Source organism: Macaca nemestrina, chromosome 4, assembly GCF_043159975.1.
Source record: "Macaca nemestrina isolate mMacNem1 chromosome 4, mMacNem.hap1, whole genome shotgun sequence".
Taxonomy (NCBI): domain Eukaryota; kingdom Metazoa; phylum Chordata; class Mammalia; order Primates; family Cercopithecidae; genus Macaca; species Macaca nemestrina.
Window position 1 is genome coordinate 150525200 of NC_092128.1, and position 12429 is coordinate 150537628.

General features: G+C 56.7%; 1 protein-coding gene across 4 annotated transcripts in view; it reads left to right on the forward strand.

Annotated features, from left to right (window-relative positions):
* LOC105497366 (F-box and leucine rich repeat protein 18) overlaps positions 1 to 12429 on the forward strand; it is an 84815-nt gene that overhangs the window by 17221 nt on the left and 55165 nt on the right. For all 4 annotated transcript variants that reach the window (XM_071095384.1, XM_071095382.1, XM_071095383.1 and 1 more), the window contains exon 4: positions 7011 to 7229. In XM_071095384.1, the coding sequence (XP_070951485.1) occupies positions 7011 to 7229 (219 nt within the window). The remainder of the gene's footprint in view (positions 1 to 7010; positions 7230 to 12429) is intronic.

Sequence of the window (12429 nt, forward strand, 5' to 3'; positions counted from 1 at the left end):
AGCATCAAGTGGAGGATCTCTTGAGCCCAGGAGTTCGAGGCCAGCCTGGGCAACATTGCCAGACCCCCAACTCTATAAAAAATAAAAAGATTTCGCAGGGTGTGGTGGTGCATGCCTGTAGTCCCAGCTACTCAGGCAGCTGAGGTGGGAGATCGCCTGAGCCTGGGAGGTTGGGTTGAGGCTGCGGTGAGCTGTGATTGTGCCACTGCATTCCAGTCTGGGAAACAGAGCAAGACTCTGTCTGTCAAAAAAAGAAAAGAAAAGAAAATTACCCGAAAGGTAGTGAAGGCCTTGAGCCTCAGTACTACAAGGGACTAGGTGGGGGAGAAAGTGGAGGCAGGACTTAGATGAGTGAGTTGGTGTCTCTGTGATTCCTTAGCTGGTGGGGTGGGTGGTGGGTACATGAAGTCATGCTCCAGCCTAAGGGGCACGTGGGCACATGTCATTCTCCCCAGAATAGTTAGCATTCACTTTGTGCCTTTGCTGAGAGCCATGCACTGAGCCCATCTTCCCTGCCATAATTTGCTGAGGTTGCAGCCTTGATCATTCCTGTTTCCCAGATGGGGCTGTGGGAGCTCAGGGGGAGTTGAGTCTCTCGCAAACACCAGAGCTTGACCTTGGCCCTGGAGCCATGCAGAGTAGAGATAAGGGGCCTCTTGTAAATCTCCACTGTCCCGCAGAAGGCATGGCAGGAAGTGGCCGGGTCTGCTGGGGAGCAGCAGAGCTGGAGGCTCACACCCTGGAGCCTTCCAGGGCCCTGCAGCCAGCTGGGCGCCGCCCTCCCTCTCGGCCTGCTCCCGCTGCAGACCTCTTAGGGTTGGGTTGAGAAGCCCAGGATGAAACCCAGGACTCCAAATGGCAGAGCAGATTGCTAGAAGCCTCTGTATTTCCTGTCTGATGGAGGCACCAGGCCCTGGATCGGCCCCTTTGCTAGAAGCCTCTGTATTTCCTGTCTGGTGGAGGCACCAGGCCCTGGATCGGCCGCTTTGATTCTGAGCTTGAGCCAGTGCAGGGCTCCGTGCTTGGGGAGCGGGGTGGTTATTCATGCTCTGACCCAGGCATCCTGGAGACCGTTGCTTTGAGAACCAGACTGGTGACTTTTCAGAATCTCCCTGCTTTAGAAATTTGACTCAAAATACATGTAAATTTTGGACTTTCCCCACTTTTTTTTTTTTTTTTTCTTTAAATGGTCTCATTCTGCCTCCCAGGCTGGTGTGCAGTGGCATGATCACAGCTCACTGCAGCCTCGACCTCCTCTGGCTCAGGTGATCCTCCCACTTCAGCCTCCCGAATAGCTGGGACTACAGACACACACGACCATGCCCGGCTATTTTTTTTGTATTTTTGTAGATATGGGGTCTTGCTATGTTGCCCGGGCTGGTCTTGAATTCCTGGGCTCAAGTGATCCTCCTGCCTGGGCTGCCCAGAGGGCCGGGATCACAGGTGTGAGCCACCGTGCCCGGTCCAGAGGGCCTGTTAAGGGCCTCCTAGTTGATGGGCCTAAGCCAAGCCCTGAGTCCAGGCTGAGGTCTGGCCTGGGAGAGTTGCTTTGGCGTCCTCAGCTCATAGGTGGCCTTTAGCTGTGGAAACAGGCGAGCCCATGGATTGGGCTGGGGCACACGTGGCAAGGGTTGGCCAGGAAGAGGAAAAAGAATGTGGAAGGGAGACCGAGCAGAGGCTGTCAGCAAGGGAGGCACTGGCTGGAGGGAGGGGTGTTCCAGAAGCAAGAGGCAGAGGTGATGGCCGCCGCCGTGGGTGGAGGGGACCTTTGGGCTCATGTGACGTTTGCCAGGTGCTTTTCCCGGGTGTACAGGTCTTGACCCCTTTGATATTCTCAACAATCTATGAGTGTCAACGCAGTTGTACCCGCTTTATGGATGAAGAAAGGAAGGCCCAGAGAGTGCACGAACTTGCCCAGGTCACACGGCTGCTTTCTCCAGCCTCCTGGGGTGAGGGGGATTTCATGGTCCCCGATGGCCCCCAGGGTCTGGGACGGGATCCCCGGGGCCAAGGGCCTTCCTCAGGAGCAGGGCCATGGAGGCAGCGTGGAGAGGCCCGCGGGCCCCAGGGTCAGTGGGTTGTATGGGCCAGCCTAAGAGCCTGACCCTGCTCATAATGCCATCTCCGTGCACAAACTCCAGCCTGTGCCCAGCAGCCCCTGAGAACCACGTCTGCTCTGAGCTGGGTACTGCCTGTTCAGAACAGACGCTGCTTCCCAGACGCTGCCAGCTGGTCCCGTTCCTCTGGATTCCTGCCTTCTGCGGCAAGGGAGCCCAGGGATGCTGCAGTGAAAGGAGCAGGTGGCACTCGCTTGCCCGTGGGCAGGAGCTGTGCAGAGGAAACGGCGCTGGGACCCCTGGAGGCTGGCACGGTGCTGCGAGGCTGCATCCTGGGGCGGCCGGAGTCTCTTTAGTGGCAGACCTTGGAATCCCAGGCCAGCTGGCTGCTGCCACTGGCAGCACCCACACCATGACCCCCAGCTTTGTGCCTGCTGGGGCTCCTGGCAGAGAGGAGGTGGTGCGGTGCAGGAAGGAGTCGCTCTGGCTGGAGCTTGGACACACCTCAGTAGTAAGGGGATTACAAATTGGACAGAAAAGGCACCTTCTTTCCCCAGACCAACTCAGCCCTGCTTGGGGTGGAGGGTGGGGGAGCATGTTACCCTGAGTCACCCGGGCTGCTGTGATCGGGACCAGGGCAGCATCTAGGCAGAAGTGGACCATCCTTTTCAGAGCCAGGCCCTGGAGCCACCCCAGGGACACCTCAGAGGCCTGGTTGCTGCTCTCACAGCCCGTGTGGTGGGTGGCCAGCTGGGAGCCCTTGCACTGTGAGCTCAGCGCCTTTCATGCCCACAGAGTCACCAGGAGACCCAGGTGCCCCCTTGGGGAGCAGGATGGGGAGGCTGGATCCTCACTCAAAGGTGAGGCCTGGCACAGTGGGAGCCTTTTCCTCATCCCCATCCTCCCTGCAGATGCTGCTGGTCACTCAAGTCAGGTCAGCTCTGCCACGGTCCTGGGTGCCATGCCGTCGGTGGCGTGCCATGGGAGCCTGGGAAGCTTTAGGCGTGCCAGGCCCCTTGCCTGACCAGTCACTCCCATGGACCTGCCACGTCCTGAACACCTGTGACAGGTGACTTCCTCCGGGGCGGAAGAATGTGGATGTGGTTATCTAGTGGAAAAAAGTTTTTTTTCATGCTCTGCCGACTTGGTTTTTAACCCCTGAGGCTCGAGTCGCCCTGGGGCGGGTAGTGCGGATCCACATCGCCACCTAGTGACCACACGACAGCAGCCGTCCTTGCCTGACGCCCTGTTTCCATCTCCTGCTGTCTGGAGCCTCCTGCTTTTGCTTTGGAGAGAAATCCAGAGGTGACTTTGCAGCTCAGCAGATGCGGCGCCTGCACCATCTTTTTTACCCCTTCCGGTTTCCCACCTTCAGGTCTGCAAAGGGATGTTCACTTTAGGATTTTTTTAGGGAGAGGTGGTATTTAAAATACATTTTAATGAAAACACTTTATTACTATCTTTAAATAAAAACAATTTGAATAGCTTAACCAAACAAATTTAGAAAAATAAAGACAATTTGGACGTTTTATTATTTATTTAATTTTATTTATTTATTTTTTGCGTGAGACAGAGTCTCGCTCTGTCACCCAGGCTGAAGTGCAATGGCGCGATCTCAGCTCACTGCAACATCTGCCTCCCAGGTTCAAGCAGTTCTCCTGCCTTAGCCTCCCTGGTAGCTGGGATAACAGGCATGCCCCACCACGCCCAGCTAATTTTGTTTTTTTGTGTTTTTTTTGAGATGGAGTTTCACTCTTGTTGCCCAGGCTGGAGTGCAATGGTGCTATCTCGGCTCACTGCAACCTCCGCCTCCCGGGTTCAAGCGATTCTCCTGCCTCACCCTCCCGAGTAGCTGTGATTACAGGTGTGTGCCACCATGAGCAGCTAATTTTGTGTTTTTAGTAGAGATGGGGTTTTTCCATGTTGGTCAGGCTGGTCTCAAACTCCCGACCTCAGGTGATCCGCCCTCCTTTGCCTCCCAAAGTGCTGGGATTACAGACATGAGCCACCGCACCTGGCCCACCTGGCTAATTTTTGTATTTTTAGTAGAGACAGGGTTTTGCCATTTTGGCCAGTCTCGAACTCCTGACCTCAGGTGATCCGCCTGCTTCGGCATCCCAAAGTGCTGGGATTATAGGCGTGAGTCACCAAACCTGGCTGAGAATTTCTACTTAAATCAATTAAAAAAATTAACTGCCAGGCATGGTGGCTCACGCCTATAATCCTAGCACTTTGGGAGGCTGAGGCAGGAGGATTGCTTGAGCTCAGGAGTTTGAGACCAGCCTGGGCAACATAGTGAGACCCCCATCTACACACACACACACACACACACACACACACACACACACACACACACACACACACACACACACACACACACACACACACTAGACCCCCATCTACACACACACACACACACACAAAGTAGATAACCAGTCTCATGAGCCACACTTCCTGTATTCTTTAAAAAAACAGTTTTTTGCCTGGGCGCGGTGGCTCACGCCTGTAATCCTAGCACTTTGGGAGGCCGAGGTGGGCGGATCATGAAGTCGGGAGATCGAGACCATCCTGGCTAACACAGTGAAACCCTGTCTCTACTAAAAATACAAAAAATTAGCCGAGCGGCCGGGCACGGTGGCTCAAGCCTGTAATCCGAGCACTTTGGGAGGCCGAGACGGGCGGATCACGAGGTCAGGAGATTAAGACCATCCTGGCTAACACGGTGAAACCCCGTCTCTACTAAAAAATACAAAAATCTAGCTGGGCGAGGTGGCAGACGCCTGTAGTCCCAGCTACTTGGGAGGCTGAGGCAGGAGAATGGCGTAAACCCGGGAGGCGGAGCTTGCAGTGAGCTGAGATCCGGCCACTGCGCTCCAGCCTGGGCGACAGAGCGAGACTCCGTCTCAAAAAAAAAAAAAAAAAAATTAGCCGAGCCGAGCGTGGTGATGGGTGCCTGTAGTCCCAGCTGCTTGGGAGGCTGAGGCAGGAGAATGACGTGAACCCGGGAGGTGGAGCTTGCAGTGAGCCGAGATGGCACCACTGCACTCCAGCCTGGACAACAGAGCAAAACTGTCACTCTGTCATCCTGTTTGGAGTGCAGTGTTACAATCCTAGCTCTCACTGCAGCCTCGATGTCCTGGGCTCAAGTGATCCTCCCACCTCAGCTTCCTGAGTAGCTGGGAGTAGAGGTGTGCACCACCATGCCTGGATAATTTTTGTACTTTTTGTAGAGCTAGTCTCTCATTATGTTGCCCAGGCTGTTCTCAAACTCCTGGGCTCAAGTGATCCTCCTGCCTTGGCCTCCTGAAGGGCTGGGATTACAGGTGTGAGCCTCCAGGCCCGGCCCTGCCTTGGTCTTTTTGTGTCACCTACCAGGGATGGGTCTCCGTGCCTGTGGCGCCTTCTGCTGTGGCTGTCTGGCTGTCCTCAGCATCTGTGCTAGGGTCCTGGGGCTGCCAGGACAATTGATCACAAACTGAGTAGCTTAATGCAACAGCTATTTACTGTCTCACGATTCTGGAGCCCAGAGGCCCAAAATCAGGCTGTGGGTAGGGGTGGTTCCTTCTGACGATGGTAAGGAGGAACTCAGGTGCCTGCTGGCCACGCCTGGTGCTGCTTGGCTGGTGGACACGTGGCCCCAGTCTCTGCCTTTGTAGTGACCTGGCCGCCTTCTCTCTCTGTCTGGGTATCTCTGTGCCTTCACCTGGCCTTATAAGGAACCCAGTCATTGGATTTAGAGCCCCCATTAGGCAGGATGTTTCCTCATCTTAACTCCCTTGCATCTACAACGAACCTGCATCCAAATAAGGCCACACCCTCAGGTCCCATGGTGAGGACTCCTGCATAGTGTGTGTGGGCGGGACGTGTTGTAGCTCAACCCACACTAGCCCCTCCCCATTCTCCTCAGCCCATCCCTCCAGCGGCTCTCCCTCCACCCCGGGAGCTCCTGGCAGCCCCTGAAGTCACGTGAGTTCCCTTCCAGCCTCTCTGCTCCCTCTTGATTCTTATCTCAGAGGCTCACTGCACCCCACGGCCTGCCACAGTCCAGGTCTTGCCCAGTCCCACAGCCTGGTTCTCCAAGGGCCCCTGGACCTGTCCTCAGCAGCGCCGTATCCCCACATCTGCCACTGCTCCTCGAGCCTGTCCTGCTTTCCGTCTGCATGGATGGACTCCCCAGGAAGGATCTAGAACGTCGTCCCCTACTTCCCTTTCCCAAGTCCTCCCCTTCCCCCTGGGTTCTCCCATCTTGGTCTCTGTCACTGTAGCCTTGGTGTGGACTTGTGGGGCCTCCTCCCTGCCCTGTGACCCGGCCCTGCCCTGGCTGCCAACCTCTTAACTTGGCCTCACTCCCCTCGGCCTCCTGCTTTGGCTCTGCAGCCGCCCAGCTCTGTCTTCCCATCTGTCGTAGCTGGAGTGGCCCCCACCTGGCTGAGGTTCCTGCCCACCCCACCCCCCCTCCCAGATCTCCCGCCCTCTCCCCCCCCCACCTCCCAGATTACTGCCCTCTCTCATGGTGTTCAGTCCCCATCTGCCTCCCCGTCCAGTTGAGCTTCCCAAGGGCAGGGGCCACATGCGGGGTCCTCTTTGCATCTGCTACCCAGCACACCAGCGTTTGAGAAAGACGGGGTGCCTGGGAGTCTGGGGTGCACCAGGCAGGCTGCGGACACAGATGCCTATGACCTTGGCTGGTGACTCAAAGCTGGGCTCTGTAGACACCGGCTGGCTGCTTGCATCAGGCCCACTGGGTCACCTCCAAATCAGATCTCCAAGGGGGACCCTGGGGGTCTGCGTCGGCACCCAGTACTCCAGGGGACAGTGGTATGGGGTGGGCGTGGGAACAGCCAGGCTGGGCCCCAGGCCAGGAAGCTTCCACTGGCAGCACCTCCAGGCGCCCAGCTGGCCTGGCCTGCCAGCCCCTCCCTCGGGCCTCACAGCTGCCCTCTCTCCCCGCAGGCTGGAGCAGCCCTACTTCAGCGCCAACGCCCAGTTCTTCCAGGCGCTGAGCCAGTGCCCCTCGCTACAGCGCCTGTGCCTGGTCTCCCGCAGCGGCACCCTCCAGCCCGATGCCGTGCTGGCCTTCATGGCTCGCTGCCTACACGTCGTCATGTGCCACCTGTTCACCGGGGAGTCCCTTGCCACCTGCAAGAGCCTGCAGCAGTCGCTTCTCCGCAGGTGAGTGATATGGGTTGCGTACAGCTTCAGGGGCTGCAGACATCACCAGCATCCCATGACCTGGTCCCCAGCCCTCACCGAGTGCCTACCAGGGATTTCTTGGAATCGACAAGCACCAGGCAGTGACAGGGTGAAAGCAAGGGGTTTGGTCTCCCGCGCGTGGCCCAACCTCTCCTTGAGCACTCCCTAGCCATGTGGTAAATTTTCTAGATAGTTCAAGCTCTCCTCTCCCACAAGTACAAAAGTCTTCTTCTTTCTTCTTCTTCGAGTCTGAGTCTCACTGTGTTGCCCAGGCTGGAGGGTAGTGGCGAAATCTCGGCTCACTACAACCTTTGCCTCCTGGGTTGAAGCGATTCTCCTGCCTCGGCTTCCCAAGTAGCTGGGACTACAGGCGTGTGCCACCAGTGTGTATTTTGTATTTTAGTAAAGACATATTGGTTCACCATGTTGGTCAGGCCGGTCTCGAACTCCCGACCTCAGGTGATCTGCCTGCCCCGGTCTCCCAAAGTGCTGGGATTACAGGCGTGAGCCACCGCGCCCGGCCTGCAACCATCTTTTAACTCTGGATTTTTCACATCTCTGCACGTTGTTTAGATCTAGAAGCAGTGGTTACTTGGGCAGTTGTGGGTAAAAGCGGTAGATTTAACAGAGAACCCTTCCTTCTCCCTCTCCTCGCCACCCTTTCTGGAAGGCCCACGTGCTCTGGCCCCTCTTCCCTGAGCTAGCTAGCATCTCCACTTCCCCTCGTGACAGGGCGTCCTGGAGTTTGATGCTCTGCTGCTGAGCAGGAACTCAGGTGAACACCTAGAATTGAACACAAGTCAGGAGGAGGCGATTCCTGGAGAGAGCTAGAGCTTCGCAGGCGGTCTGGGGAGTGACGCATTTAAAGACCTCTCAGGAGGACGGGCTGAGTGCTGAAGTGAGCAGGGCTCCGGAGAGAGGCGTGCGCCTGGCCAAGGGGGCAGCAGGACATGAATGCCCTGAGTGTTCGTGTCCCTGCAGGTGGGGAGAGGTGACAGGAAGGAGGCCCCAGCTGTTCACAGAGTTGCGAGAAGAGCCACCAGCCAGGAGGTCTCGAGCCATTGGGTCCCGACAGCCCTGCTGGCCAGACTCTGGAGCAGTCTGTTGGCCTTGCGGTTTGCCGCTGGCTTTCTCAGGAATAACCCTGGTTGGGGTTTCCCCCTCTCTGGTTGTAAAAACAACTTGTGTTTATAGTACTTTTTAAAAATTTAGACTATGCATCAACCTTTTTTTTTTTTTTTTTGGAGAGAGTCTCACTCTGTCGTCCAGGCTGGAGTACAGTGGCGGGACCTCAGCTCACTGCAACCTCTGCTTTCTGGGTTCAAGCGATTCTTCTGCCTCAACCTCCTGAGCAGCTGGGATTACAAGTGTGCACCACTATACCTGGCTAATTTTTGTATTTTTGTATTTATTTATTTATTTTTCAGAGACAGAATCTTGCTCTGTCGCCCAGGCTGGAATGCAGTGGCGCGATCTTGGCTCACTGCAAGCTCCCCCTCCCGGGTTCACGCCATTCTCCTGCCTCAGCCTCCCGAGTAGCTGGGACTACAGGTGCCACCTGGGACTACACTGCCACCACGCCTGGCTAATATTTTGTATTTTTTTTAGTAGAGACGGGGTTTCACTGTGTTGGCCAGGATGGTCTCGATCTCCTGACCTTGTGATCCACCTGCCTTGACCTCCCAAAGTGCTGGGATTACAGGCGTGAGCCACCACACCCGGCCTAATTTTTGTATTTTTAGTAGAGACGGGGTTTCACCATGTTGCCCAGGCTGGTCTCGAACTCCTGATCTTAGGTGATCCACTCACCTCGGCCTCCCAAGGTGCTGGGATTACAGGTATGGCCAACATCAACCTATTTTTAAGTGAAGGTTTCCCAACAGTGAAAGCTGCCAGTTTTCCCTGGAGAATCAGCTGGAGATAGGGTTCTCGTGTTGTTTTGTAATCTGATTTTTAAAAATGTAGCACTACACCATAGAGTCTTCTTGTGTTAGTAAATAAAGCCCGAAGTGATGGTTCTCAGTGCTGGCCTGATGGCCCTCAATTGGCTGTCTGGGTGGTCAGCCCTGGCTCATGGCTCTTATGGAAAACACGGTCACCGTGTCCTCGACTTTGCTTTGGATCTTGTCTTTGCCTGCAGTGGAACCAGTGGGGCAACCTGGGTGGTGGCCAGAATGTTCCAGTTTAGCCCCTTGGCTCTGCTTCCTCACACCTTAGCATCGTTGTGCTGTGAGCTGGATGTGACGCCTGCTGATGTGTGCCCCCTTTTAGGAGGGCTGAGTGGGTCACAGGCTCCAAAGGGCTTAGCTGAGTGGGCTTGGGGACAGGCGGTAGCCGTTGGGGGAAGGGGCACACTGTGCTCTGTGAGGCTGTGGTACCCAGAGGCCAAAGCTGGGTTTTCTCAGGTGTGGCGGATGCAGGCAGCTCTGCCCTGTCAGCTGCGGGAGGAGCCTCGGGCCTTCTTCCCCAATACGCTTGCAGCTGGACTCCACTCACAGGCCCTCCAGCCAGTGGGAGGCTGCGACTGTGCACCCAGAGCTGCCACCTCCTGCGTAGGTGTGTTTTGTTGAAGGGACTTGGGAGTGGGTGTTGCCTGTCTTCTGTGGCCTGTGAGTTTGGGGCCCTAAGACCCAGCCCACGTGGGGCCGTCTCCGCTCTGCAGGGGTGTGGCTTTTCCTGCAGCGATGGGGACTGGCTCTGGGAGTTCTCTGTTTCCCTGCTGCAGCGGAGAACGTCCACAATCCCCAAGCAGTTCAGGACGGCTGCGCTCATGACGGGGCGGCCCCCGGCCCCACCCTCGAAGGCTTCCTGCTCCGATGAGCCTGCTTTTCCTTCTGGTCCTCAGAATCCTCTCTGCATGGCGCTGCAGGCGGGTTGGTTGGACGTGGCACCGGATGCCAGCCCCTGCTTTGAGCTGCTCTCCTCCATTTACCTACTGCCTGTGGCCGGCTCCGGGAGCTTCTCCTCTGGCCTCCTGGGTTGACCTGCACCTGCGTGTTTCTTAGGCAAGTCTGATGATCTAAGGTGGATGCAGGAAGCTCTTTACGTTCTCCGGTTGGAAGGTCTGTTTTTTGAAGGCTGGTGCTCCATAGCTCTTCTTTGGTGTTTTTGTGTCCTCAGGCACAAGCTGAGCCCGGCGCTGAGCTCGCAGGTAGCCCCAGAGGGCGCTGGTTACACACAGGTGCCTGGGAGAGCCCTTGATCACCCATGCTTGCTGCGTGGTGTTTGAGAGCAGCCCCAGGACTTGCTGGGCGGAAGCCGTACCCATCCCTCTGTGCCAGTCCCTCTGTGACCCCATTCCCCACCCCTGTGTCCCGCACCTGGCGCAGCGCCCGGGCCTGTGGTGGGACCCACGTCGCACTTGCTGCCAACAGAGTGGGATGAGGGTGTTGAGGCTTCCGTGTTCGCAGTGCACCTCCCGTGTGTGCCCCTCCAGGGTGCCTGCCTGGGCCCCCTGGTGCCTCTGTCCTGCGCATTCTGTCTGCTCCAGGCACTGCGTCTTGCCTCTTGTTCAAGCCTCACCTGTGAGGTCAGTGCTATCAGCCCCGGTTTACAGATGGAGAAATGAGCAATGAGGCAGGGAGTGAGTGCTGGAGAGATGGGAGTTCACGCCTAGAAGAGGAGATGGGCCATGTCGGGGGCTGGGCAGGGCTATCCAAGGCCGAGGGGGGCCTCCGTGGGAACCTCCAGGCTCCGTGCTGGGCAGGCCCTGTCAGGATCTTCTGCAGATGACAGGGTCACAGCATTGCAGGGACCTCTGTGCTCACATAGGCTGGATTCCCCCAGGACTGCTGAAAGCCTTTCTCTCCCCACCCTGCTGGCAGTCAGATACCACCCCAAAGCCAGGTGGGAGAGGCCGTGTCCACAGATGCCTGTACCACAGCTTCCTCGTAGCCTCGGTGCCTGTGCCTGGCTCCACGCTGGCCCCAATCACAGCAGCGTGGCCCATGCCGCAGGTCCCAGCTGACCTGCAGACAGGGTCTGACCGGCCTTCCCCAGACTTTCCAGCCCAGGGCACCTATGGACCTAGCAGTCAGTGTCAGCTCTGCAGCTCTGGCCTTTGCAGCTGCGCCCAGGGCCCAGCAGGTGGCGCTGGGGCTCCCGGGAACCGGCCGCAGGCCCCGCCCCCTACTCTGCACCCAGGGCGCGGGAGGAGGAGGAGCGCCGATTTGTTGTCGCTTTTCCTGACGCTTTTCTCTTTCTTTTTTCCTGCCTGGAGGATTATGGAGCCAGAAGGAGGACCTGGCCCTGGGCTGTTGTGCAGCTCACCTTCCCCGTCCGCTGGGTGGCCTGGGGTCTCAACCGTCTCTCTGTGTCTCAGCCTGCAGGGCCGGCCTGTGGGCCAGTGGCGTGGCTGCCGACAGACCTGTCGCTGGTAACCTGTCGCTTGTGATGGTGCTGACTCTTTTTATGGCCAGCACCCTCCTGTCCCTGACAGACTCACCTTCACACACGGCTGTGTATCGGCCACCGTCTCTTCTTTTTCTTTCTTTTTCTTTTTTTAGAGACAGGGTCTCTCTCTGTTGCCCAGGCTGGAGTGCAGTGGTGCAATCACAGCTCACTGCAACGTTGACCTCCCAGGCTCAAGTGATCCTCCTGCTTCAGCCTCCTCAGTACCTGGTACTACAGGTGCATGCCACCACTCCTGGCTAATTTTTTAAATTTTTTTTATAGAGATGGAGTCTCCCTATGTTGCCCAGGCTGGTCTTCCTTTTTTTTTTTCTTTTTTTTGACACAGAGTTTTGCTCTTGTTTCCCAGGCTGGAGTGCAGTGGCACGATATTGGCTCACTGCAACCTCCGCCTCCTGGGTTCTACTGATTCTCCTACCTCAGCCTCTGGAGTAGCTGGATTATAGGCATGCGCCACCACAACCAGCTAATTTTTTTTTTTTTTTTTGAGATGGAGTTTTGCTCTTGTTGCCCAGGCTGGAGTGCAGTGCTGCCATCTTGGCTCACTGTAACCTCTGCCTCCCAGGTTCAAGCGATTCTCCTGCCTCAGCCTCCAGAGTAGCTAGGATTACAGGCATGTGCCACCACACCCGGCTAAAATTTTTTTTTTTGAGACAGAGTCTTGCTCTGTTGGCCAGGCTGGAGTGCAGTGGCACAATCTTGGCTCTCTGCAACCTCTGCTTCCCGGGCTCAAGCAATTCTCCTGCCTCAGCCTCCTGAATAGCTGGGA